At 37.7% G+C, this 26806-nt stretch overlaps 2 protein-coding genes across 2 annotated transcripts; both read left to right on the top strand.

The window, feature by feature from the left end:
* The first annotated feature begins 14144 nt into the window (after positions 1-14144).
* Positions 14145-18262, top strand: LOC120000728. The gene is made up of 9 exons (XM_038848843.1): positions 14145-14201; positions 15079-15155; positions 16843-16918; positions 17028-17114; positions 17195-17437; positions 17497-17664; positions 17757-17810; positions 17945-18094; positions 18209-18262. The coding sequence occupies exons 1-9, from the start codon at positions 14145-14147 to the stop codon at positions 18260-18262; spliced, it is 966 nt and encodes a 321-aa protein (XP_038704771.1).
* A 418-nt stretch (positions 18263-18680) lies between these two features.
* Positions 18681-19377, top strand: LOC120000727. Its single transcript, XM_038848842.1, has 2 exons — positions 18681-18764; positions 18991-19377. Exons 1-2 carry the CDS (start codon positions 18681-18683, stop codon positions 19375-19377), a joined length of 471 nt encoding a protein of 156 aa, XP_038704770.1.
* The last annotated feature ends 7429 nt before the right edge of the window (positions 19378-26806 follow it).

Below are 26806 nucleotides of genomic sequence, written 5' to 3'. Positions count from 1 at the left end.
ACAAGGATATATATGTCAAACAAAAATAAGATAAAAATATATACAAATAACAAATGATAAATAATACAAATACAAATATGGCCACTAAGCCCGGTCCATTACTTAAGCCCAATCCAATCTCCAAATATATGTTCCGGCCCGAATAACATCCAACCCGGTCCAACATCCAAAACAAACAAGATAAGGGGTAAAGTGTACTCAAATGCCATAAAAATTCAATATCAAATTAAGTACATATACATCATAAACATATAAACACACACATACAAATATACAAACTGGTATATATTCATATGCAAACACATATACAATATATATAAACACACACAGAGTATATATATATACACGCACACCACCTATATATGCAGCATATACACACCATATATATATAGACAGCACATACAAACATATATATATACACACGCTGATATATATACACGTACACTACATATATATATATATATACACATACAGACACGCACATACAGACATATATATATACTCACACGCTGATATATATACGCACACCACATATATATATATACATACACAATGATATCAAATAATTAACAAAAGCTATACGAACAGAGTCAGATTTAGAGTCTGATATGAATCAACACAAGCTGATATCAGATCCAAAGAATAACCGGGACAACAATGGCCAAGTAAACAAAGAATAAGCAGGGAGATCTAAATCGGATATAAACGGAGAATATCGGGTATGAATTAGATATAAACTGAGCATGAACAGAGGCATCAACATAGCACAAATTCAGATTTCAACATAGCACAAACAAATTCAGATTTTAACACAGTGAACAGACAAATTCCAGGTATCAATATGAAGATAAATGAATAAACAGGAAACAGAATCATTACCTCTCCTTCTTATTGTTGAACACCTCTTCTTCCTCTCTTCTTTTTCTCCTTTCCTTTTTCTTCCTCTCTTCTTCTCTCTCCCGCCTCTCCTTCCTCTCTTTTATTCTTTTTCTTTCCCCAATTTGTGCCACATTTCTCTCTTTGTCTCCTCTTTTTTTTCTTTCCCCAATTTGTGCCATACATTTCTCCCTTTATTCCCCCACTTTCCTTTCTTTTTTCTCCTTGTCTTCCTCTTTTTGTTGGCTTTTTTCTCTCATGACCCCCATTTCCTTATTTCTTGGCTTTTTCTTTATTTATTTTTTTAATTATGTCATGGCCCCTACTTTTCCCCCAAAAGTCTCCCCTTTTTTCTTTTTTTCTCTTTTCCACCGAAATCCTCCAAACCTTTTTCTTATATATATATTTTTTATTTATTTATTTAATTTTTGTATTTTTGGCCAGACGAAAACCGGTTACTACAGCTGCCCCCTTTGTATGTCTTTTACGAAATAAAAGGCAAACAAAGGCGTAGTCAACCGAATTTCGTATGGGAATTAAAATGCACGGGATCACTATGGCCATTCCCGGCTTGGCCAATGTTTGTGCAAGAAAATAAAGGGGCACGGGATCACAAGGCCATTCCCGGCTTGGCCAATGTCTGTGCAAGAAAAATAAAGGGCACGGGATCACAAGGCCATTCCCGGCTTGGCCAAATGTTGGTGCAGAAAAATAAAGGGCACGGGATCACAAGGCCATTCCCGGCTTGGCCAATGTTTGTGCAGGAAAATAAAGGGGCACGGGATCACAAGGCCATTCCCGGCTTGGCCAATGTCTGTGCAAGAAAAATAAAGGGCACGGGATCACAAGGCCATTCCCGGCTTGGCCAAATGTTGGTGCAGAAAAATAAAGGGCACGGGATCACGAGGCCATTCCCGGCTTGGCCAATGTTTGTGCAGGAAAATAAAGGGCACGGGATCACGAGGCCATTCCCGGCTTGGCCAATGCTTGTGCAAGAAAATAAAGGGCACGGGATCACAAGGCCATTCCCGGCTTGGCCAATGTTTGTGCGAGAAAATAAAGGGGCACGGGATCACAAGGCCATTCCCGGCTTGGCCAATGTTTGTGCAGGAAAATAAAGGGCACGGGATCACGAGGCCATTCCCGGCTTGGCCAATGTTTGTGCAGGAAAATAAAGGGGCACGGGATCACAAGGCTATTCCCGGCTTGGCCAATGTTTGTGCAAGAAAATAAAGGGCACGGGATCACAAGGCCATTCCCGGCTTGGCCAATGTTTGTGCGAGAAAATAAAGGGGCACGGGATCACAAGGCCATTCCCGGCTTGGCCAATGTTTGTGCAAGAAAATAAAGGGCACGGGATCACGAGGCCATTCCCGGCTTGGCCAATGTTTGTGCAGGAAAATAAAGGGGCACGGGATCACGAGGCCATTCCCGGCTTGGCCAATGTTTGTGCAGGAAAATAAAGGGGCACGGGATCACAAGGCCATTCCCGGCTTGGCCAATGTTTGTGCAAGAAAATAAGGGGCACGGGATCACAAGGCCATTCCCGGCTTGGCCAATGTTTGTGCGAGAAAATAAAGGGGCACGGGATCACAAGGCCATTCCCGGCTTGGCCAATGTTTGTGCGAGAAAATAAAGGGGCACGGGATCACAAGGCCATTCCCGGCTTGGCCAATGTTTGTGCAAGAAAAATAAAGGGCACGGGATCACAAGGCCATTCCCGGCTTGGCCAAAACTGTTTGTTTGAATTTATGCAAGAAAGTATCCATGAGTGTATGAATGCATGAAGAAAATTGTATTTTATTTTTTTTTCATTTTGAAAATTCGACTTCGGTTAGTTGTCGTCAGCACCATCACCCCTATCATCCTGCCATTATCCCTCATGAGAAGACTGCATCTTTTGATTCCATCCTATCTTCAATCTGCCATGTTACCCTTATTCTTGTATCTTTCATTCTCTTTTTGTCTGATCTTCCCATCGATTTACTGTTTACATCTGATTTCCATCAAATCCGACATATCTTTAATGCTAAACAAAATCTCCCTGACCTCCACTAATGCCTTTTAACGCAATTTAATTTCTTTTAGCCCTCCTAGAGTTAAGAACACCACAATCTCTTTGGCTCCATCATGCCTTTTAGCGCCATTTCTTTCAGCTTCTTTACAGCCGAGAACACCAAAATCTCTCCGACTCCCCCATGCCTTTTAACGTCATTTAATTTCCTTTAGCTCCTTCATAGCCAAGAACACCAAAATCTTTCAAGTCCCTGTGAAGAACAATATCCTAATGCACTTGTCATAATTCTCTTATTACTTTACTCAATTTCAAATAAATTCAATAGCATGGCGATGCTTGTACTATATGAGAATTTTGCGCATGCAATCAAAATTTTGATGAAAATAATCAATGAATTAGGAACTCAGAAATGAATGACCTCAGAGCATTTTATTAAAATGGATAGATAACAAGAGAAACTGACGAGGTACGTATATGATTCCAGAAGGTTAGAAACAAAGGAAATAGCAGAAATCTTTGCAAGATATAAATGAAATAATTCCGATTCCGCACAAAACTGCTCCAGTTTTGTGTGCCCCCATTTTGCAATTATTGAATCTGACTACTTCCATATCAATCGTCTCCTTCGCAGCCTCATCATGCATATCCCTGAACATAACCAATTCACCTTTGTACAGCCTCGCTATCTGTCATTCATTGTATTTCCTTATATTCATCTCAAATCCTCAAAAGGCCTCTGCCTCATTCCCCTCAGTTGCTTTCACCACACCTTTCTGATATCAACGTTACTTGAACTTCCCAGGAAGGGTTTTCACTATAGTAGAGACGTTTCTTTTTTCCCTAATTTTGCCTGAAGCGCCCACGAGGGATTTTCACTCCGACGGGATTTTTATTGCTCTAATTTTTGCCTAGACCGCCCTTTCGGGTTTTCAATCTAGCGAGCTTTTTACTCTAATTTTTGCCTAGATCGCCCTTTCGGGTTTTCAATCTAGCGAGTTTTTTTTTTTTTTTTTTTTTCCTTTTTTTTCTATGGGTAATACTTTTTGATGGCGTCTGCATTCACCGGATTAGGCAATTCTTCTCCATCCATTCTTGTCAAAATTAATGCTCCTCCTTTAAAAGCCTTTTTCACCACATATGGTCCCTCATAATTCGGTGTCCACTTCCCTCGGTGATCCTTTTGAGGTGGCAAAATCATCTTCAACACTAACTCTCCCTCCCTGAAACTGCTAGGCCGAACTTTCTTATTATGTGCTTTCATCAATCTTCTTTGATACAATTGCCCTTTACAAATTGCTCGTAATCTTCGTTCTTCAATCAAATTCAATTGTTCATATCGCATTCGAGTCCATTCTGATTCTTCCAATCCTGCCTCCAAAACTACTCGAAGGGATGGAATCTCCACTTCGATAGGCAAAACTGCTTCCATACCATACACCGAGGAGAAAGGAGTCTCCCCGGTAGATGTACGTATTGATGTTCGATAACCATATAAAGCAAAAGAGAGCTTTTCATGCCAATCTTTGTAATTCTCTGTCATCTTCCCGATGATCTTCTTGATATTCTTATTCGCCGCTTCGACAGCCCCATTCATCTTTGGACGGTATGGAGTTGAATTATGGTGACTAATTTTGAACTGGTCACAAAAATCCTTTACCATTTTGCTATTGAAATTCGTGCCATTATCAGTGATAATTCTTTCTGGGACTCCATATCGACAAACAATCTCTTTTCTCAAGAACCGAACGACCACACTACTCGTCACATTAGAATACGAAGCAGCCTCCACCCATTTAGTAAAATAATCAATAGCAACCAAAATGAAACGATGCCCATTAGAAGCCTTCGGCTCAATCGGACCGATGACATCTAATCCCCACATCGAGAAAGGCCATGGTGATGTCAACACATGTAATGGATTAACGGGAACATGTGTCCTGTCTGCATAAATCTGGCATTTGTGGCATCTGTTTGCATAACTTATACAATCCCTCTCCATGGTTAACCAATAATACCCTGCACGTATAATCTTCCGTGCCATTGCATATCCACTGGAATGAGTCCCACATATTCCTTCATGAATTTCTTTCATAATTAGTTCAGCCTCCGCCATATCAACACAACGCAGGAAAACTATCCCATCATTCCTTTTATAAAGAACATTTCCACTCAAGAAGAAAGATCCCGCCAATCTCCTGATGGTACGCTTATCATTCTCTGATGCCCCTGATGGATATTCTTTCTTTTCAATGTACTGTTGGATATCATGATACCACGGTTTACCATCAGGCTCTCCCTCCAAATTTGAACAGTAACCTCGAACTTCTTGTTTCTCAATTTTAATTAGCTACACTTCCCCTTTTGGGTCTACATCAAACATTGCCGCCAAAGTTGCCAAAGCATCTGCTATTTGATTTTCTTCCCTGGGGATATGATCAAACTCAACCCGATCAAAAAACTTGACTAACTTTTTGATATGTTGGTAATATGGAATGAGCTTGTCATTTTTAGTTTCCCACTCATCATTCAATTGCCTAATCACCAACTGTGAGTCACCATAGACCTGTAGCCTCCTAATCCCCATATCAATAGCAGCTTGAATTCCCATCGTACATGCTTCATACTCAGCCACATTGTTAGTACATTCGAAATACAACTTAGCTGTAAACGGGATAATATTCTCATCAGGTGATATTAACACTGCACCAATTCCACATCCCATGATATTAGAAGCCCCATCGAACAACATAGTCCATTTTGCCAAATCCTTCTGATTCCCCTCTTCTATCGACACAGTCATGACATCAATATCTGGAAACTTCAAATCCATAGACTGAGTATCATCAATTGCTCCATCTGCCAAATAATCTGCTATTGCGCTCCCTTTGATTGCCTTCTGTGTGACATACAAAATATCATATTCTGATAATAACATCTGCCATTTAGCTATCCTCCCTGAAAGAGAAGGTTTCTCAAAAATGTATTTGATAGGATCCATCCTGGAAATCAACCACGTCGTATGATAAAGCATGTACTGTCTAAGTCGATGTGCAGCCCAAACCAAAGAGCAACAAGTCTTCTCCAACATCGAATAATTTGCTTCACAACTAGTAAACTTCTTGCTTAAGTAATAAATGGCATGCTCTATTCTTCCCGATGAATCATGTTGTCCAAGCACACATCCCATCGAACTATCTGAGACAGTCAAATAGAGGATAAGCGGTCTGCCAGCCACAGGAGGCATCAACACTGGAGGACTTTTCAAGTATTGTTTGATCTTTTTGAATGCTATCTGACAATCTTCGTTCCATTCAGTAGAGTTACTCTTACGCAATAATTTAAAGATAGGTTCACAAGTAGCCGTCAACTGTGAAATGAATCTGGCAATGTAATTCAGCCTTCCCAAGAAACCCCTAACTTCCTTTTCTGTCCGAGGGGGTGGCATCTCCAAGATCGCCTTCACTTTATCAAGATCTACCTCAATTCCTTTCCTGCTTACTATGAAACCTAACAACTTCCCTGAGGTTGCCCCAAATGTGCACTTAGCTGGATTCAACTTCAATTGATGCTTCCTTAATCGATCAAACAACTTCTGGAGATTCACAATATGATCTTCACCTTCTTTGGATTTTACTATCATATCATCGACATATACTTCAACTTCTTTATGCATCATGTCATGAAACAAAGTGACCATGGCTCGTTGATAAGTAGCACCAGCATTCTTTAGACCAAATGGCATGACTTTATAACAAAAAGTTCCCCATAAGGTAATAAAAGTCGTTTTCTCACGATCCTCTGGTGCCATCTTGATCTGATTGTAACCCGAAAATCCATCCATAAAAGAGAAAGTTGAATGTCTAGCTGTATTATCCACTAAAACATCAATATGGGGAAGTGGAAAATTATCCTTCGGGCTTGCACGATTGAGATCTCTATAATCGACACACATCCGCACTTTTCCATCATTCTTGGGAACAGGTACAATATTTGCCACCCATTCAGGGTATCTAGCCACTGCTAAAAAACCAGCATCGAACTGCTTCTTCACTTCATCTCTTATCTTCAAAAGCATATCTGCTTTTAATCTCCTTAGCTTTTGTTTCACTGGGGTACATTCTGGAATCAATGGCAACTTGTGAACAACAATACTTGTATCAAGACCGGGCATGTCCTGATAAGACCATGCAAAGACATCCTGGTATTTATGCAATAAATCTATCAACTTCTTCTTGCTTTCTCCTTCGAAGGCAGCTCCTACCTTAACCTCTTTTTTTTCCGTTTCATTTCCCAAATTAACAACTTCAGTTATCTCTTGGTGCGGCTTTATCAGTTTCTCTTCTTGATTGACTTGTCTTAACATTTCGGGTAAAATCTCAATTTCTTCCTCTATTTCATAGTCAGATTCAACATTGCTAATGGGTGCATCAAAATCTGGTTCATTAAGTTCGTCATCTTCGTTATCATCATTTTCAATCCTGTGAAAGAAATGAATAAAAATGGTTTTGAGAATGGAGAACAAAAACTCAAATGGGAATGAAGAAACATGAATATGGATGACTGTCAAAAGACTTTCATTTCATGGAAAAGGGAATATGTACAAAGATTGAACATGCAATCGTCATACTATAAGATTTATTGAAAGCAAAGTAAAGCGTGCTCATTACAAAAGACCCAAACGAAGGCCGTGAGCTGGGCCCACGATGGTAGTGCACTCGGGATTACTCTTGCAGGTTCTTGAGAGATACTGGGAGCTCCAGACAGGTCCAGTTGCCTAATTTGAAATTTGAAGGACGCGAGATGACAAAGCAAGGTCTAGCAGTCGCACTCTGTTCCTCTTCCACCACAGCTACTTGGAACTCTTCAAACTGAACACATATATTTGCCAAAATTGCCCCAGTTTTATCTGTCGAGTTTCCAAATGACAGTTTTCCAAAAACTGCCCCAATATCAGCCAAATTTATCTTGTTCTGCATCCCTCCATACACAAAACTGTCATAAAGCCAGGGAATCGGTTTCTTTTCAACTTCCAATTCTTTTCCTCCCAAACGAGCAAACCTCTTCGCCTGTTTGTCTGCTTGCACACGGTTCCTGTCAATCCTGGTTGGCTTATAACCCAAGCCCCAACGTTCTGGATGTTTCACCATTTCTACTGGCTTCTTAATTCCTTGTCGATTCTTACCAAGTCCTTCTCCCGGGCGAAACCCCTTTTTCAACATAAATTTTGCTACATTCTTCGTAACCTTGGATACTTGTGGCTTTAAGGGAGAAAGTCCTTCCTTCACATAGCTAGCACTAGCAATTTCAAAAGATTGGAATGAACTCTCAATCCCTTCTGTCGGAGCATCAATAGGAGAATTATTAGACAAACTAGCAACCATCCATTCTGACTGGCCCTTTACTATATAAACCCTTCCATCATGAACAAACTTGAGCATCTGATGTAATGATGAGGGAACGGCTCCTGCAGTGTGAATCCAAGGTCGTCCTAACAGGCAACTATAGGTTGGTGAGATATCCATTACCACAAATGGTACATTGAAAGTTACGCTTGCAACCTGTAAAGGTATTTCAATTTCTCCCATAATCTCTCCACGTGTTCCGTCGAATGCCCTTACCACCATCGGAACTGGTCTTAAATAAGATCTGTCAATCGGCAGCTTTTCAGAAGTCTCCTTTGGTAAAATATTGAGCGATGACCCATTATCCACCAAAATACTTGCTAATTCCTTTCCACGACACATGGCTGAAATATGCAAAGCTTTGTTGTGCCCCATCCCTTCAGGCGGAACATCATCCTCAGTAAAGGACAACAAATGAGACGCCAACACATTTCCCACAATGCCATTAAAAGAGTCTGTAGGAATCTTGTCTGATACATACGCCTGATTTAACATTCTCATCAAGACTTGTCGATGCGGTTCAGAACTCGTTATCAACTCCAAGATCGAAATCTTTGCAGGGGTTTTCTTCAATTGATCCACTATCATGTACTCACTTTGCCGAATAATTTTTAGGAACTCCTGGACTTCCACATCAGTTACAACTTTCTTTTTCTCCTCTGGGCGTACAAAAAGACCTTCTTCCGGAATAGAACCAGATCCTTCAACTTCAGGTATTGCTTTCCCTTTTCTTTTGCATTCAGCTTCAAGATCCACTACCGGATTCCCTTCTGGTTCATTTCTCGTGTAACATCTCCCACTCCGGGTAACTCCACTAACACCAGAAATATTATCTACCATTTCTCCTTGCTTTCCTCTAACTTCAGCCTCATAATTCCATGGCACAGCCTTGTCATTCTTGTACAAAGGATCTATCTTTGATTTGAGTGGCCCAACTGGTGGCGCATCTTCCACATAATACTGCAAGACAAATTGCGGAGCACGGTTCGGCCTAGGCCCTTGATAATATCCTCCTATAACACTGACTTCATTTGATTGGCCTTTCACCTCAAACTTTATTATCTTCAAATCCATCAACTCTTGTACCATCTCCTGAAAGCCACAACAATTCTCAATAGCATGTTCCATTTGTCCTCTATGGAACTCACAAGTCTTCATGTCATCAAAAAGTCCATATTGAACGGGCATATCCACTGCCACTTCCTCAACTAATCCTTCTTTCCTCAACACCATAAACAACTGGCCCAACGGCATTGCAATCTCTGATACCCATCTTTTTGTAGCACAAAATTCTTCAATGGTGTTCACCCCCTCTTTCTCATGATTAGGCAATGGATTGTTGTTGACATTTGGTTTATTGATTGCACTAAGATCCAGCCATTTCGCTTCAATCATCCCCTGGACTATCCTTTTGAATTGTAGACAACCTTCAGTTGAGTGCCCGGGTGTACCTCCATGATATAAGCATGTAGCATTAGGATCATACCAATGGGGATATGGAGGTTGGTGGACCCGTCCCGGAACAGGAGCCACTGCTCCTTGCGCTTGAAGTTTCGTGAAGCATTCAGCATAAGTTATGGGCAAAGGATCGAAATCCTCAACAGGCCGTCTGGGTCTTTGGTTTTGGAAATTTGGACGAGGGTTTTGGTAAGTGTTTGGGTTTTGGAAGTTTTGGTAAGTGTTTGGGTTTTGCGAGTATTGATTGGGTGATGGTGTATTGAATCGGGGTGGATAAGGATTTTGGGTGTGGGTATGATTATAGTAGGCTCTTGGGCTTGACATCCTTGGGGCATTGCTTCTAGGGCGATAATCTGAAGTAGGCACACCATAAACAGCTGGATTTGAATCAAAATTCACTGAATGCACTTCAGTTTTCTTGCCTTTACTTCTAATTGGGTCTGGCTTATCAAAGGTAGGATAATGCAGGGTCCCTCTCTTCATACATCGTTCAACCCGTTCTCCTGCCTGTATCATTTCCGCTAGATTATTATGGCCACCCCCCGCCAAATTGGAAGTATAAGGCTCCTGGAGAGCATCAATGAAAGCGCTCAACAAATCCTTTTCTGAAAGGGGTGGAATTATCTGGGCTGCCAAATCCCTCCATCGATGGGCAAATTCCCTAAAGCTTTCCCCACTTTTCATTGTTGTGTTCTGCAGATCGTAAATGGTAGGGATCTTTTCTTCGTTATGCTTATACTGCTTCATAAACATTTCAGCCAAATCCTCCCACGAAGCTACTGATGAAGGATTAAGGGTATTGAACCACCTTTGAGCTGCCCCAGTCAGACTATCTTGGAAATAATGCATCAACACTTTCTCCTTGCTTGCATATGGCTGCATGCGTCGACAATACATCGTTAAATGATCCAAAGGGACTCCAGTGCCATCAAACAAACTGAATTTTGGTAGTACAAAGTCGTGTGGAACATTCAAATTCTTCACCAAGCATAAATTGGCTGGGTTCAGCATCCCTGAAGCATTGAAACCCTCCATGGCTCTTAATCTCTTTTCCAACTTCTTGATGGCATCCATTGAGCTACTTTCTTCATACTGAACTCCCTCAGTCACTACTCCGCCAATAAAAGTTCCCGCAGTATCAGCACCGATTGGGAAGGGATTGTTCTGCATATGAGGATCAACTTGATGAATGTAAGTTGGGTTCTGAGTCGTTGCCTGTTGAGAAACATATTGATGCTGGTGCAAACCAGGCAAAGATTGGTTACGCGTAGGAGTGAACCCGGGTGGGTAAACTGGTACTTCTTGGTGCAAATGATCCTCAGGAACCTCTGGTGTTTCAGAATTTCCAACTACTCTTTTTCCCTTCATTAGCAACGCCATATTCTTCATCAATAAGGCCATCTGCTCTTTCAGTTCAGCTATATCCTGATTCTGACTATGCTCACCCGTTTCCTGCTCCATATTCTCAATAATTCTTGATTGTAGGCGAGTCTGATAGGGGTGTCGATGGTGCTTCTTGGACGCTATGATTATTTATGATTTTCTGTGCATTTTGAAAACAATGACATTAGTCCTTATTTATTTTATTTTAAGAACATGCATGCATGTGGTTATTATTTGTGCAAATCCTAAGTACTCCTTACAATTAACAAGATGATTTAAAAAAATTGATCTATTATATGTGCAATAGTTATGTATATGAAAAGTATATATGTACATGTATGGATGATTAACGAGTGTGCAAGCATATATGGACATGTATGGATAATTAACAAACATTCACATGGGTACAACCTAGGCTAACATATACATGGCAAATGTATGAACACGTGTGGTTTAAGAAATGTGTATACAAGTGTAATCTAATTGATGTGACAAGTACATATGAATATGTAAATAAGGGATGAAGATACATGGTATCTAAATGTACAAGAATATAACATAATATAAGCATGTGAAATAAATAGTTAGGGATAGGAATGCCCCCTTTGTTCCTAAAATGGGTAATACCACCTAAAAATGTCTGGAGGTTTAGAACCATGGCTACGGTTTATCTTTGGTGCACAGGGTGGTTTAACTAACTAATCGCGAGGGCTCTGGATCAGGTGGCTTTTGCTCCATTGGATCACAAAAGCCCATCCCTTAATGTCATAAGAGGACGTCAATCCAGGAAGGTGTCTTCCCCCACCCATACAGGGAAGTGAATCCCATGAAAGTGGTAGGTCAACCTTCACTAATCACTAAGTAACCCGGGTATAGGGTTATGTGTGTGCAATGATAAGTGAATGTGTGTGCGGGGGCATACAAACCAATATCCCTAACATTTAAATCTCACAAGGCCCATATCTGATGAAGAAATCTACAACATTGAACAAATTCATCAAATTCTTCAAATTTAATATACAAATACAAATAGAAACTAACATAAAAAACTATACAAGAAAAGCACAAAAATCAATCACACAGGCTCAACCCCTTTGGTATAAAAACCATATCCCCAGCAGAGTCGCCAGTTGTCGCAACCGGGGTCACGACGCGGACCGGCGATGAAATGATGAAAAATGATTTAGTTTTAGAAAATTGTTTAGAGTCGCCACCAATTGATATAAGTGCAATTGGACACTAAAAATGGTCTACGAACCAGAAAATAGGTAAGGGGGTCTATTGAGTGTGGTGAAGGTGTTAGGCACCCCACAACTCCCTAAAAGGTTACCTAGATTGATCTATGTGCTTTTTCTTGAAAAGTTATTTGCCAATATAAATGATATTTTGATTTTTAAAAAGATAACATAATTAAAGCATAGGCAGGAGCTGAATGTCATCAAGTCCTCCTCCTAATGAACTTTAATTTAGTTACCATTATTTTTCGAGTACAAATGATATCTTAGTTTGTAGAGATAACATAATTAAAGCCTAGGCAGGAGCTGAATGTCATCAAGTCCTCCTCCTAATTAACTTCAATTCAGTTACCATTATTTTTACGAGTACAAATGATACTTAAATTTGAACATAATTAAAGCATAGGCAGGAGCTGAATGTCATCAAGTCCTCCTCCTAATTAACTTTAATTTATGTATTAAATTTCCATGATTTCAATGAATATAAGTGATACTTTAATTTAAAGAGATAACATAATTAAAGTCTAGGCAGGAGCTGAATGTCATCAAGTCCTCCTCCTAATTAACTTTAATTTATGTATTGAATTACCATGATTTTTATGAATACAAGTGATACTTTAATTTAAAGAGATAACATAATTAAAGTCTAGGCAGGAGCTGAATGTCATCAAGTCCTCCTCCTAATTAACTTTAATTTATGTAATGAATTACCATGATTTTTATGAATACAAGTGATACTTTAATTTAAAGAGATAACATAATTAAAGTCTAGGCAGGAGCTGAACGTCATCAAGTCCTCCTCCTAATTAACTTTAATTTAGGTATCTAATAAATTTATTTATCATTTATTTTTCGTTTAAATAAAGATAACACAATTAAAGTCTAGGCAGGAGCTGAATGTCATCAAGTCCTCCTCCTATTTGACTTTAATGTAGTATCTATTAATTGTTTATGTGGAAATTTGGTAAAGACGTGGTTGTTGAATTGGCGGATTTGTGGAAAACGATCTATGCATAAAATTCTAATATACATCCTAAACATGCATTCTAAACTAACAACCCCTATCATGCGTACTAATCAATTTAAATATGCATAAATATAAATTACACTACTCTACACTATTTTCATTATTTTTCCACTATCCTATTACATAACTTACATTTACAAGGATATATATGTCAAACAAAAATAAGATAAAAATATATACAAATAACAAATGATAAATAATACAAATACAAATATGGCCACTAAGCCCGGTCCATTACTTAAGCCCAATCCAATCTCCAAATATATGTTCCGGCCCGAATAACATCCAACCCGGTCCAACATCCAAAACAAACAAGATAAGGGGTAAAGTGTACTCAAATGCCATAAAAATTCAATATCAAATTAAGTACATATACATCATAAACATATAAACACACACATACAAATATACAAACTGGTATATATTCATATGCAAACACATATACAATATATATAAACACACACAGAGTATATATATATATACGCACACCACCTATATATGCAGCATATACACACCATATATATATAGACAGCACATACAAACATATATATATACACACGCTGATATATATACACGTACACTACATATATATATATATATATACACATACAGACACGCACATACAGACATATATATATACTCACACGCTGATATATATACGCACACCACATATATATATATACATACACAATGATATCAAATAATTAACAAAAGCTATACGAACAGAGTCAGATTTAGAGTCTGATATGAATCAACACAAGCTGATATCAGATCCAAAGAATAACCGGGACAACAATGGCCAAGTAAACAAAGAATAAGCAGGGAGATCTAAATCGGATATAAACGGAGAATAATCGGGTATGAATTAGATATAAACTGAGCATGAACAGAGGCATCAACATAGCACAAATTCAGATTTCAACATAGCACAAACAAATTCAGATTTTAACACAGTGAACAGACAAATTCCAGGTATCAATACGAAGATAAATGAATAAACAGGAAACAGAATCATTACCTCTCCTTCTTATTGTTGAACACCTCTTCTTCCTCTCTTCTTTTTCTCCTTTCCTTTTTCTTCCTCTCTTTCTTCTCTCTCCCGCCTCTCCTTCCTCTCTTTCATTCTTTTTCTTTCCCCAATTTGTGCCACATTTCTCTCTTTGTCTCCTCTTTTTTTTCTTTCCCCAATTTGTGCCATACATTTCTCCCTTTATTCCCCCACTTTCCTTTCTTTTTTCTCCTTGTCTTCCTCCTTTTGTTGGTTTTTTTCTCTCATGACCCCCATTTCCTTATTTCTTGGCTTTTTCTTTATTTATTTTTTTAATTATGTCATGGCCCCTACTTTTCCCCCAAAAGTCTCCCCTTTTTTTCTTTTTTTCTCTTTTCCACCGAAATCCTCCAAACCTTTTTCTTATATATATATTTTTTATTTATTTATTTAATTTTTGTATTTTTGGCCAGACGAAAACCGGTTACTACAAAGTCTTATCTACATTCGGTGCATTTCATTCAAATTAGTGTAGGAAACTATAAGCCTTGGCATACCTGCAAATCATCACCACTTTGGGCCACTTTTTGGTGACAACAAATGGTAATTTCAGTCAGTATTTTTCAGTTGGGCATTATTATTGTAGAATCACTTTATTCAAGCTTACTATTACACAAAGCATTCTCTTTTAGGTTAATAAGAAGTTTCCTGCAGCCATTCATTATTCAATCTCTCGTACTTGTTCAGAGCAAAAGATTGTGAGGGAAAGGTTGTGACAAGTACATGGTAATTTCATGTACGGGTTTATAGGTCGAAATCTAACCCGCAACCTTTTAATTTTAAAGTGTGACAATATCATTATGGGTTATGATATCATTATTGTAAATTGGTTGACATAGACAGCCACCCCTTAAAATATTTTTCCTATCAGATAACAGAGAAACAAAAGATTCCAGAACCAAAACGAAGCAGAGATGAAGTAAGAGATAAGAAATAGGCAGGAAAAGAATCTCAATGATAAGAACAGAGAAATATGAAGAGGTAAGAAAGAGACGGAAGAAAAATAAATTAACAAGGAGAAGGGATGAGAGAGAGATGGGGATAACGATTTATATTTTCTGTTATGTGCATTATACATTTCATTTCTTTATTGATAAATGATCTAGTATGAGCTAGAAGTCGGCTTATAAGATTCATCAAGCTTCACCAAGCACCTAACATCTTCTTTCACAACTTATAAGTTAGCGTATAGAGGTGATAAAAAATCGGTTTCGAATCGGACAACAATACGTGTTTATGAAATATTTACATGTTCCGACCCTAACCTGGATTGAATTTCGAACGTACTTAATTGATCTAACCCGGATTAGTTTAAATTCGGACAAATAAATTGGACAAGGTTATGATGTTTGGAGCCGGACCCTATTTTAAATAGGACAAAAATGTTGTGCTTGGACCCAAAATTCGGACATATAACTTATGTCCAAACTTGGTTTAATCCGGGTCTAAAAAAGTTCTGTCATCCGGACCGGATAGAGTTTTATCATCCCTACTACCGTACATTGGACAACTTATAAGCTAGTGTTAATAAACTCTACCAAACGAGCCCTTTACCTATTGTACATGAATAATGCTACATTCCCCATTTTGTGACACCGAGAGACCCCCAAATCTATGTGGCATTATAATAGTCATGGGTTAAAAACACACATCTAAGGCTTATTTCACATCAAATACTCCACATTAATGGGGGGGTCACAAAATGAAGGATGAAGCATTCGTTGTAAATTTAGTTCCAACTTTATGATATACGATGATATAAGAATTCTCTTATGCGAATTCACTAATTTGGGTCTCATTTGTTTACAAAAACAACAAAAATTCTCTATTCCACATTTTAAATCCACATATGAGATTTCCTCTCTCGGTAATATATCTAAATAGAAAGAAAAAAAAAAACATGTTTTAATTGAAGTGAATACATATAACAAGAATATCTCTTGGTTGGAGTCCTCACCCACACTCATTCTCAGTTTGTTTTGTGGTCATTGTATTTAAGCAAATAATGTAAATATGGTAAATATGTTTCGGCAAAATGGCCAGCAATTCTTAGTTTATGGCGTTTGAATGAGACTGGCCGTCCTACAACATTCGTCTTTAACGAAAGCGACACGACAGAAACAATGTGTTCTGTTGATCACATTCATTTTCAATTATTTATCCACATTTAATTTCCATTTTCAAGCATTCTTCTATACGCACATTTTTTTTTAACCACTGGCATTTTAAGAGTGCGCATATGAGAATTTTTATATACATGTGTGTTTAGATTCTACCTCTACCAATTTCCTCGCCGCAATTTATTTGCAAATTAACATCTTGGCTCTGCAAGTTATGAGGTTTTTTATTTATTCTTTGTTGAAATTCTTCATCCTGGCTCCAACTCTTGTTTCAAGTCTTCACTACAAAACGTATGAAGAAGCTGCTATGATCGTGAAAAAGATCAACAAACCCGCTTTATTAACTATACAGGTACTTAAGAACAAATAGTCTCTCATGTTCAACTTTCTTTTTTTAATTTTGTTTTATGTAATATAAATTATATATATAGCTCGATTGATTGCTTTAACTTTGCATACAGAGTCCAGATGGAGATCTCGTTGATTGTATTGATAAAAGAAAGCAACCAGCTTTTGATCACCCTCTTTTAAGAGACCACAAGATACGGGTATTAATTAAAACAATTACTCAGCTTCTAAATGTGAGCTTGTGATATATATTAACTGTGTTTTCTTGTGTAACCATCAGAGGGTGCCTACACAATGGCTAAAATTGAAGAGTGGAAAGTTGAAGACTAGTGTTAATGAAGTATCTCAAATTTGGTTAAGAAACAAGACAAGGTGTCCCAAACATACTATCCCAATACGACGTACCACAATTGATGATGTTATGAGAGGCAGTTTTATATCTCAAGTGGGTGAAAAACAAACCTCAAACTATCATACACTTAATACACCTAATCTTCATCACGAGATACTTAATTCTAGTTACGTAATTTCAAACTAAAAAAAAAAATTAAGATTCAATGGTTAGATAAAAATTTTATATAGTATGCAACAGTTGTCCATAAAGAACCAGAAGGGGTGTATGGGGCAGAAGCACGATTAAATGTGTGGCAGCCATTTGTTGAGGAAATCAATGAATTCAGCTTAGCTCAAATTTGGATAAGCTCTAAACCATATGATGGAGAACTAAACAGTATTGAAGTTGGATGGCATGTGAGTGTTGTTTGATCGAAATTAATTTCATTTGTTTTATTAGTATACGTTTTTGTAAAAGACTCTAATTTTTTTTTTCTTCGTAAAATTAGGTTTATCCATTGCTATATGGTGATAATGGAACAAGATTTTTTATTTTCTGGACGGTAATTAAGGACGTACTTGAATTTTGTTCAAATAACTAATTCTATAGAATTTACAAAAGATTCATGTTTAGTCCTATTCAAGAAATTTCATATGGATAGGATATTAATTGAATTTGTTCAATCTTACAATATAGAAAGATGGGTATCAAACAGGGAGATGTTACAATATTCAAAATTGTCCAGGATTCATACAAACCACTAAAAAAATGATTGTGGGAGGTGCATTGGAAAAAATATCTCAGTATAATGGTACCCAATATGACATTACTATCCTCGTTAGGAAGGTAATTAATTCTTCTTTAAAATTCGTACAAATGTGATTTAGGTCATTTTTACATGCACCTTCTCATTTTATACTTGCACAACAATTAGATCCTTCTGCTTTGTTTACGTGTCAGAGCCGGTTTTTCTATCCGTTTGACCATCATTTACTAACGGTGATTGTAAACTGACAATGCTTTTAACTCAATAAAATTGAGAAAAAAAAAACCCAAATTCACACCCTGAATCCTCCCTCCACCTTCACCTCCCCCACCCCTTCCTCCGCCTCCGCCGGCACTGCCTTCTCATTCACACCCTGGATCTTCCTTCTCTTCCCCCTCCACCTCACAAACTCCGCCGTTCACATCTTCTACTGTGTCAAAGAAAGACCTTAAACAACCACCATTAACAGCTGGCTTCAGGAAAAATACTCACACTAATATCGAAACAAACGAGTCACCCCCTACGTAACTAGAAAGCAATTTCTGCAATTCAGAGATCAAGAAATCTTTCTCACATCACTTAAAGCAGGTTGATTGACTGCCTTGATTGTTTCAAATTTATCCAACATCGGCCTTACAACAACTGTTAGTCACGCCTTTGTCTCCAATGACCCTTTCTCTCAGTTTTTCACTCGACTTCCACTCGATTAACGAAATCGTAGCTTCTATGAGGAATCTGCAGCTTGCAAAGGTTAAATCATTTCCCCTCCAATTTTATTAAGTTAAAACGACATTATTTTGTCATCCACCGTTAGTCAATATGATCCTCAACTGGATGGAAGGACAGTCATGACATGGAATCGAAGCATAGAGGGTCTAGTTATTACAAATTCAAAACTAGGAGTGCATGTAAAAATGACCTAAATCACAGGAGATGTGAATAACATTTGACCTTAAAATTCTGTATATAATTTCAGGATCCAAAAGAAGGAGATTGGTGGTTAACGGTTGATGATACAGTGGTAGGCTACTGGCCTGCAGACATTTTTACTCACTTGAAAGGTGCAGCTACAAGGGTGGAGTGGGGTGGAGAGATAATCTACACCACCACGAAGTCTACAGATCGACACACCAAAACACATATGGGTTCCAGTCACTTTGCAAATGAGGGATACAAAAAAGCAAGTCATTTTAATGGCCTAAAGATAGTAACCAAGGATGATACTATCATTCCTGTCAAAATTGCAACCACAGCGATAACAAATGCCCGATGTTACAACCTCCTTGTCTACCCTTACAATGAAAATCTTGGCACATCCTTTTCATATGGAGGGCCAGGCTTCAATAATTCTACATGCACTTAGTAATAGGGGATAAGATCAGAAGAATAAACCTTTGTACTATGATAAAAAAGAGTTGGAACAAGTCTATCTGCAACATTTTGAGCTAAACAAGCTACTCTATTTTGCGTATCATTCTTCATAAATTCTTATATCAAATTTTTGTTGAAACGATTCTGATGTGGCAAGGACGTGTCGTTAGGTATCCAATATGGCTTTTTTTATTATTATTTTATGCTTGTTGACGTGGATGACACGTGTCTTGGACCAATAAAATCATTACACGTGTCCTAAATATTCAAAGAACAAATTTGTCCTCGACTTTTTTAAACGTGTATTTTAAGATTTAAAAAAATACCTTTTACTTCAAACAAGTTGACTATACAAGTTAAGAGTCATTTGTGGGAGCTTCACCTTGTGAGTGGTCTATTCAAAATGGTCTATTCATAAGGACATCTGAAAGACCCAATAGGTAATCTAAATGGATGGAAGATCAAAATTGTTTCGATATCTTGTAATTATAATTTGAAGAATTTGAGAGGGATGAGAAGAAGATGAGAGAAGGTTTGGCCCAATCTGAAGGCCCGCGTGACTTTACTTTTCAAAAGGACCCACGGAGAGAAGCATTTCCTTCAAGAAAACTCCGCCGCATAACGGCTAATAAAGCAAAGAAAAAAATCAATGGTCTTATGATTCAATAGTCCACCTAAATTTTTTGTAAAAAAAAAAAATGCTAATACTTATCTATAACTGATATTATCTTAACTGGTTTTGAATTAATTTAGGGTAACAAAATGTCTAGTCAATTGGGCTCTTTCCTTTCAACTTGGTCTTGGACTTCTTGAACTTCATTGGACTTAATATTCTATTGTGGGTCTTTTAGCAATAGCCCAATATGTATGAATATTTAACTCAAACTTTATTAGAATTATATTGTTATTTTACAAGGTCATTTCTTTTTGACCGTGATTCTCTTGTTTCATTGTCTTTTACAGCAGATCATATATATATACCCTTGTACAAAACTATTTGTTACTAAGTTGAACGAATGAATTCAATGTTTCTTCATGATGCTCCTCTTACTCTATAATTTTATAATGTTGTAAATAATCTTAAAAAAAATTTCCGCGAGCGCTGCCCCTGGACCCCCGTCAATTTTTAACAATCACCCTAACATCCATTCCTAGTTCTGCCCCTTGTATACAGCCACCCCTTAAAATCTTTGTCATTTCAGATAAGAGAGAAACAAAAGAATCCAGAACCAAAACGAAGCAAATATGAAGTAAGAGATAAGAAATAGGCAGGAAAAGAGGGAAGAAAGAGACGGAAGAAAAATAAATTAAGAAGGAGAAGGGTTGAGAGAGATGGGGATAACGATTTATATTTTCTGTTATGTGCTTTATACATTTCATTTCTTTATTGGTAAATTATCTAGTATGAGCTAGAAGTCGCTTATAAGATTCATCAAGCTTCACCAAGCACCTAACATCTTATTTCACAACTTATAAGTTAGCATATAGGGGTGATAAAAAATCGGTTTCGGATCGGACAACAATACGTGTTTATGAAATAATTACATGTTCGGACCCTAACCCGGATTGAATTTCGGACGTACTTAATTGACCAATCCCGGATAAGTTTAAATTCGGACAAGGTTATGATGTTTGGACCCAGATCCGATTTTAAATAGGACAAAAATTTTGTGTTTGGACCCAAAATTCGGACATATAACTTATGTCCAAACTTGGTTTAATCCGGGTTGAAAAAAATTTGGTCTTCCAGACCGGATAGAGTTTTGTCACCCTGATGGAAACCCACACGTGCCCACAGCACGAATCAACCCCCCTTTGCCAACCAAAGCCCAACCGACGCCCTTACGGGCCGGCTGTAACCAAGGCCCATGGGCTGAATCCCATGAAAACCTTGGCTGGTAGGTTGAGAAGACCTACCGCTTATAAGCTAGGATTGGTACTCCTATTTTAACGATGTGGGATTCCCATCAGACCACCACCCTTGGGCGGCCGACGTCCACGGCGAGTACGCTCGCCTGGCGGCTGCACTCGCCCGACAGACGGTAGCCCTTTCCCGGACGGCAGCCCTCTCCGAGGACGCACGACCTCTCAATGAAAGCACCAATGATGGAAACCCACACGTGCCCACAGCACGAATCAACCCCCCTTTGCCAACCAAAGCCCAACCGACGCCCTTACGGGCCGGCTGTAACCAAGGCCCATGGGCTGAATCCCATGAAAACCTTGGCTGGTAGGTTGAGAGGACCTACCGCTTATAAGCTAGGATCGGTACTCCTATTTTAACGATGTGGGATTCTCATCACACCCCTACTACCGTACATTGGACAACTTATAAGCTAGTATTAATAAACTCTACCAAACAGGCCCTTTACCTATTGTAAATGGGTAATGCTACATTCCCCACTTGGTGACGCCAAAAAACTCTCAAATCTATGTGGCATTATAATAATAATAGATTAAAAACACACATCTAAGGCCTACTTCACATCAAATACTCCACATTTATTGGAGGGTCACAAAATGGGGGATGAATCATCCATTATAAATTTAGTTCTAACTTCATGATATATGATAATATAAGAATTCTCTCATGCGAACTTAAATACGAACCACTAATTTGGGTCCCTATTGTTTACAAAAGCAACAAAAATTCTCCATTCCACATTTTAAATCCGCATAGGAGAATTCCTCTCTCGGTAATATATCTAAATAGAAAGAAAAAAAAAACATGTTTTAATTGAAGTGAATACATATAACAAGAATATCTCTTGGTTGGAGTCCTCACCCACACTCATTGTCAGTTTGTTTTGTGGTCTTTGTATTTAAGGGAAATAATGTAAATATGGTATATATGTTTCGGCAAAATGGCCAGCAATTCTTAGTTTATGGCGTTTGAATGAGACTGGCCGTCCTACAACATTCGTCTTTAACGAAAGCGACACGACAGAAACTATATGTGTTCTTGTTGATCACACTCATTTTCAATCATTCATCCACATTTAATTTCCATTTTCAAGAATTCTTCTATACGCACATTTTTTTTAGCCACTGTTATTTTAAGAGTGTGCATATGAGAATTTCTATATATATGTGTTTAGATTCTAGCTCTACCAATTTCCTCGCCGCAATTTATTTGTAAATTAACATCTTGGCTCTGCAAGTTATGAGGTTTTTTATTTATTCTTTGTTGAAATTCTTCATCCTGGCTCCAACTCATGTTTCAAGTCTTCACTACAAAACGTATGAAGAAGCTGCTATGATCGTCAAAAAGATCAACAAACCCGCTTTATTAACTATACAGGTATTTAAGAACAGATAGTCTCTTATGTTCAACTTTCTTTTTTTTTATTTTGTTTTATGTAATATAAATTATATATATATATATATATATATTTATATGGATTGATTGCTTTAACTTTGTATACAGAGTCCAGATGGAGATCTCGTTGATTGTATTGATAAAAGAAAGCAACCAGCTTTCGATCACCCTCTTTTAAGAGACCACAAGATTCGGGTATTAATTAAAACAATTACTCAGCTTCTAAATGTGAGCTTGTGATATATATTGACTGTGTTTTCTTGTGTAACCATGAGAGGGTGCCTATACAATGGCTAAAATTGAAGACTGGAAAGTTGAAGACTAGTGTTAATGAAGCATCTCAAATTTGGTTAAGAAATAAGACGAGGTGTCCCAAACATACTATCCCAATACGACGTACCACAATTGACGATGTTATGAGAGGCAGTTTTATTTCTCAAGTGGGTGAAAAACAAACCTCAAATTATCATAAACTTAATACACCTATTCTTCATCACGAGGTACTTAATTCTAGTTACGTAATTTCTAACTAAAAAATAAATAAATTAAGATTCAATGTTTAGATAAAATTTTTATAGTATGCAACAGTTGTTCATAAAGAACCAGAAGGGGTGTATGGGGCAGAAGCACGATTAAATGTGTGGCAGCCATTTGTTGAGGAAATCAATGAATTTAGCTTAGCTCAAATTTGGATAAGCTCTAAACCATTTGATGGAGAACTAAACAGTATTGAAGTTGGATGGCATGTGAGTGTTGTTTGATTGAAATTAATTTCATTTGTTCTATTAGTATACATTTTTTGTAAAAGACTCTAATTTTTTTTTTTTTCGTGAAATTAGTTTATCCATTGTTATATGGTGATAATGGAACAAGATTTTTTATTTTCTGGACGGTAATTAAGAACACACTTGAATTTTGTTCAAATAACTAATTCTATAGAATTTACATAAGATACATGTTTACTCCTATACAAGAAATATCATATGGATAGGATATTAATTGAATTTGTTCAATCTTACAATATAGAAAGATGGGTATCAAACAGGGAGATGTTACAATATTCAAAATTGTCCAGGATTCATACAAACCACTAAAAAAATGATTGTGGGAGGTGCATTGGAAAAAATATCTCAGTATAATGGTACCCAATATGACATTACTATCCTCGTTAGGAAGGTAATTAATTCATCTTTAAAATTTTGGGAGATGTTATGGACTAACCCATGTGATTTAGGTCATTTTCAAATACACCCTCTCGTTTTGAATTTGTCAGAATTAAACTTCATGTGCTTTGTTTTCCGTCCATTTGACCATCATTTACTACTTAATAAAATTGGGAAAAAAAACCCAAATTCACACCCTGAATCCTCGCCTCCACCATCCCTTCCTCGGCCTCCGCCGCCAACAGCTACCTTCAGGAAAAATACTCACACTAATAACGAAATAAACGAGTCACCTCCTAAGTAACTAGAAAGCAATTTCTGCAATTCAAAGATCAAGAAATCTTCTTCTCAAATTAGTTGCTCACATCACTATTGCCTTGCTTGTTTCAAATTTATCCAACATCGGCCTTACAACAGCTGTTAGTCACGCCTTTGTCTCCAATGACCCTTTCTCTCAGTTTTTCACTCGACTTCCACTCGAGTAACGAAATAGCAGCTTCTATGACGAATCTGCAACTTGCAAAGGTTAAATCGTTGCCCTCTTCATATAATGCACAGGTTGGTGGTGGTTAATTACGGGTCACCCAACGGGTCAATGCTCTGACCCGGATTCATGTAGCTTGCCCGCAACTCCAACTGGGGCTCCAACCCTGACTGGAATCGGGTACCGTGATGCCCGGGACAAAGCTTGTGAGGAGAGTGTGCCATGGAGAGGGTTGGAATCTTGGGAGATTTGAGTAAATAATGTTTTATTTGGAGTTTTTTTTTTTTCCTTCCAATTTTATTAAGTTAAAACGATATCATTTTATCATCCACCGTTAATCCTTGACTGTCAAACTGGATGGAATGACCAATCATGACACGAAATCGAATCATAGGGAGTCTAATTATTGTAAATTCAAAACGAGGAGTGGATGTAAAAATGACCGAAATCACAGGAGATGTGAATGATATTTTTTATCTTAAAATTCTGTATATACCTTTTCTTTAAAGAAGACAAAATTTATTTAACATAATTTCAGGATCCGAAAGAAGGAGATTGGTGGTTAACGGTTGATGATACAGTGGTAGGCTACTGGCCTGCAAACATTTTTACTCACTTGAAAGGTGTAGCCACAAGGGTGGAGTGGGGCGGAGAGATAATCTATAAAACCATGAAATCTACAGATCGACACACCAAAACACATATGGGATCCGGTCACTTTGCAAATGAGGGATATAAAAAAGCAAGTCATTTTAATGGCCTAAAGATAGTAACCAAGGATGATAATATCATTCCTGTCAAAATTGCATCCACAACGATAACCAATGCCCGATGTTACAACCTCCTTGTCTACCCTTACAATGAAAATCTTGGCACAGCCTTTTCATATGGAGGGCCAGGCTTCAATAATTCTACATGCACTTAGAATAAACCTTTGTGCTATGATAAAAAAAGAGTTGGAACAAGTCTATGTGCAACATTTTGAGCTAACCCAGCTACTCTATTTTGCGTATCATTCTTCATAAGTTCTTATATCAAATTTTCGTTAAAACGATTCTGATGTGGCAAAGACGTGCCGTTAGGTATCCGAAATGGCTTTTTTTGACACGTCTTGGACCAATGAAATCATTAAGCGTGTCCTAAATATTCAAAGAACAAATTTGTCCTCGACTTTTTAAAACGTGTAATTTTAAGATCAAATCTCTCAGGATAATACCATTCAAAAATCAAATACTTAATTTGATTAATATCCAACTAGATATTATCCTTAATTATTAATTAAACAAATTAATTGATAATGTGGACGTTTATCCACATCTCCCACTCGTCCACATAGGACTCTTTCTCAAACGTTGTACAGGCAGTAGGGCGTGCGACCAGACGAAGAAGATTCAACACTCGGTTGAACAGTTACACTAAGTTACCACCTAACTAGTGTAACATATCATATAGATATAGTTCGTCTATGCTCTAGACAGTTTGACCACACCAAACCAAACACTCTCAACACCTTTTGAGAATAAATACGGGAACTGAATGAACACTTATTGCCAAGGGCCTTTCGGCCTGGTGGAAGGTCAACCAAGTCCCAAACTTGGTTCTCTGCCATTGACTCCATCTCATCGTTCATGGCAGCTAACCAATCATTACAAGCAGGTGATTGAAGTGCTTCTTTGTATGAAGCTGGCTCATCTACATCTAACAGAGAGCATAACAACGCATGTCCTTCAACTCCAAAATGTCGACGAGGAATGTTTCCACGTTGACTTTTCCGCAAGGAGTTTTCATCACTCCCACTATCTATGGCGATTGGTGTAATTTTAAGATTAAAAAAAAAAACATTTTACTTCAAATCGAGATTCATTAAGCTTTGTATGTTCTGAAACACAATACAAGAACAAAAAACACAAACCAAAATTAAGCACAGACAAAGCCGAACAATAGCTAGACCTTTGCATATATACTACTCAGTTGGGTTATGTCAATCCGATGTGGGATTACAAGTTTTGACAAATATGTAACTTTTCCCAAGAAAGATAATCTATTCATATAGTATTTGCCTATGAGAAAATATGATAAAAAAATTGAACTAATTAATTCTGCATAAGAAAATAGCAAGTTATTGGTATTGGAAAGAGATGTAGAGAAAATATTTTTTCTCTAGTTTATTGGTGGAGGCAGAATCAGCAAAAGTTGATGCAGGGAGGGGAGAAAAAGGTAAACTGCTGCAAATGATGACCAGAGATTGTGACTCTCCCTACTCTTTTCTTTACAGATTCAAAAGTGAGAGAAGCACATCATGTTTGTTATCCACTGAGCCTTTGTAGTGTGTGTGTGTGAGAGCCTTGGGGAAAAAAAAAATGAAAGGGGATGAAATGCAGCTGAGTTTGATTGAATTTGCTAACTACACCTGCTTGACTGGTTTATTGGGACATTTGCTCTGTACAGAAGGTCT

This window comes from Tripterygium wilfordii, chromosome 6, assembly GCF_013401445.1.
Source record: "Tripterygium wilfordii isolate XIE 37 chromosome 6, ASM1340144v1, whole genome shotgun sequence".
Lineage (NCBI taxonomy): Eukaryota > Viridiplantae > Streptophyta > Magnoliopsida > Celastrales > Celastraceae > Tripterygium > Tripterygium wilfordii.
The sequence above is the reverse complement of the archived record's forward strand: the minus strand, read 5'-3'. Positions and strand labels throughout refer to the sequence as shown.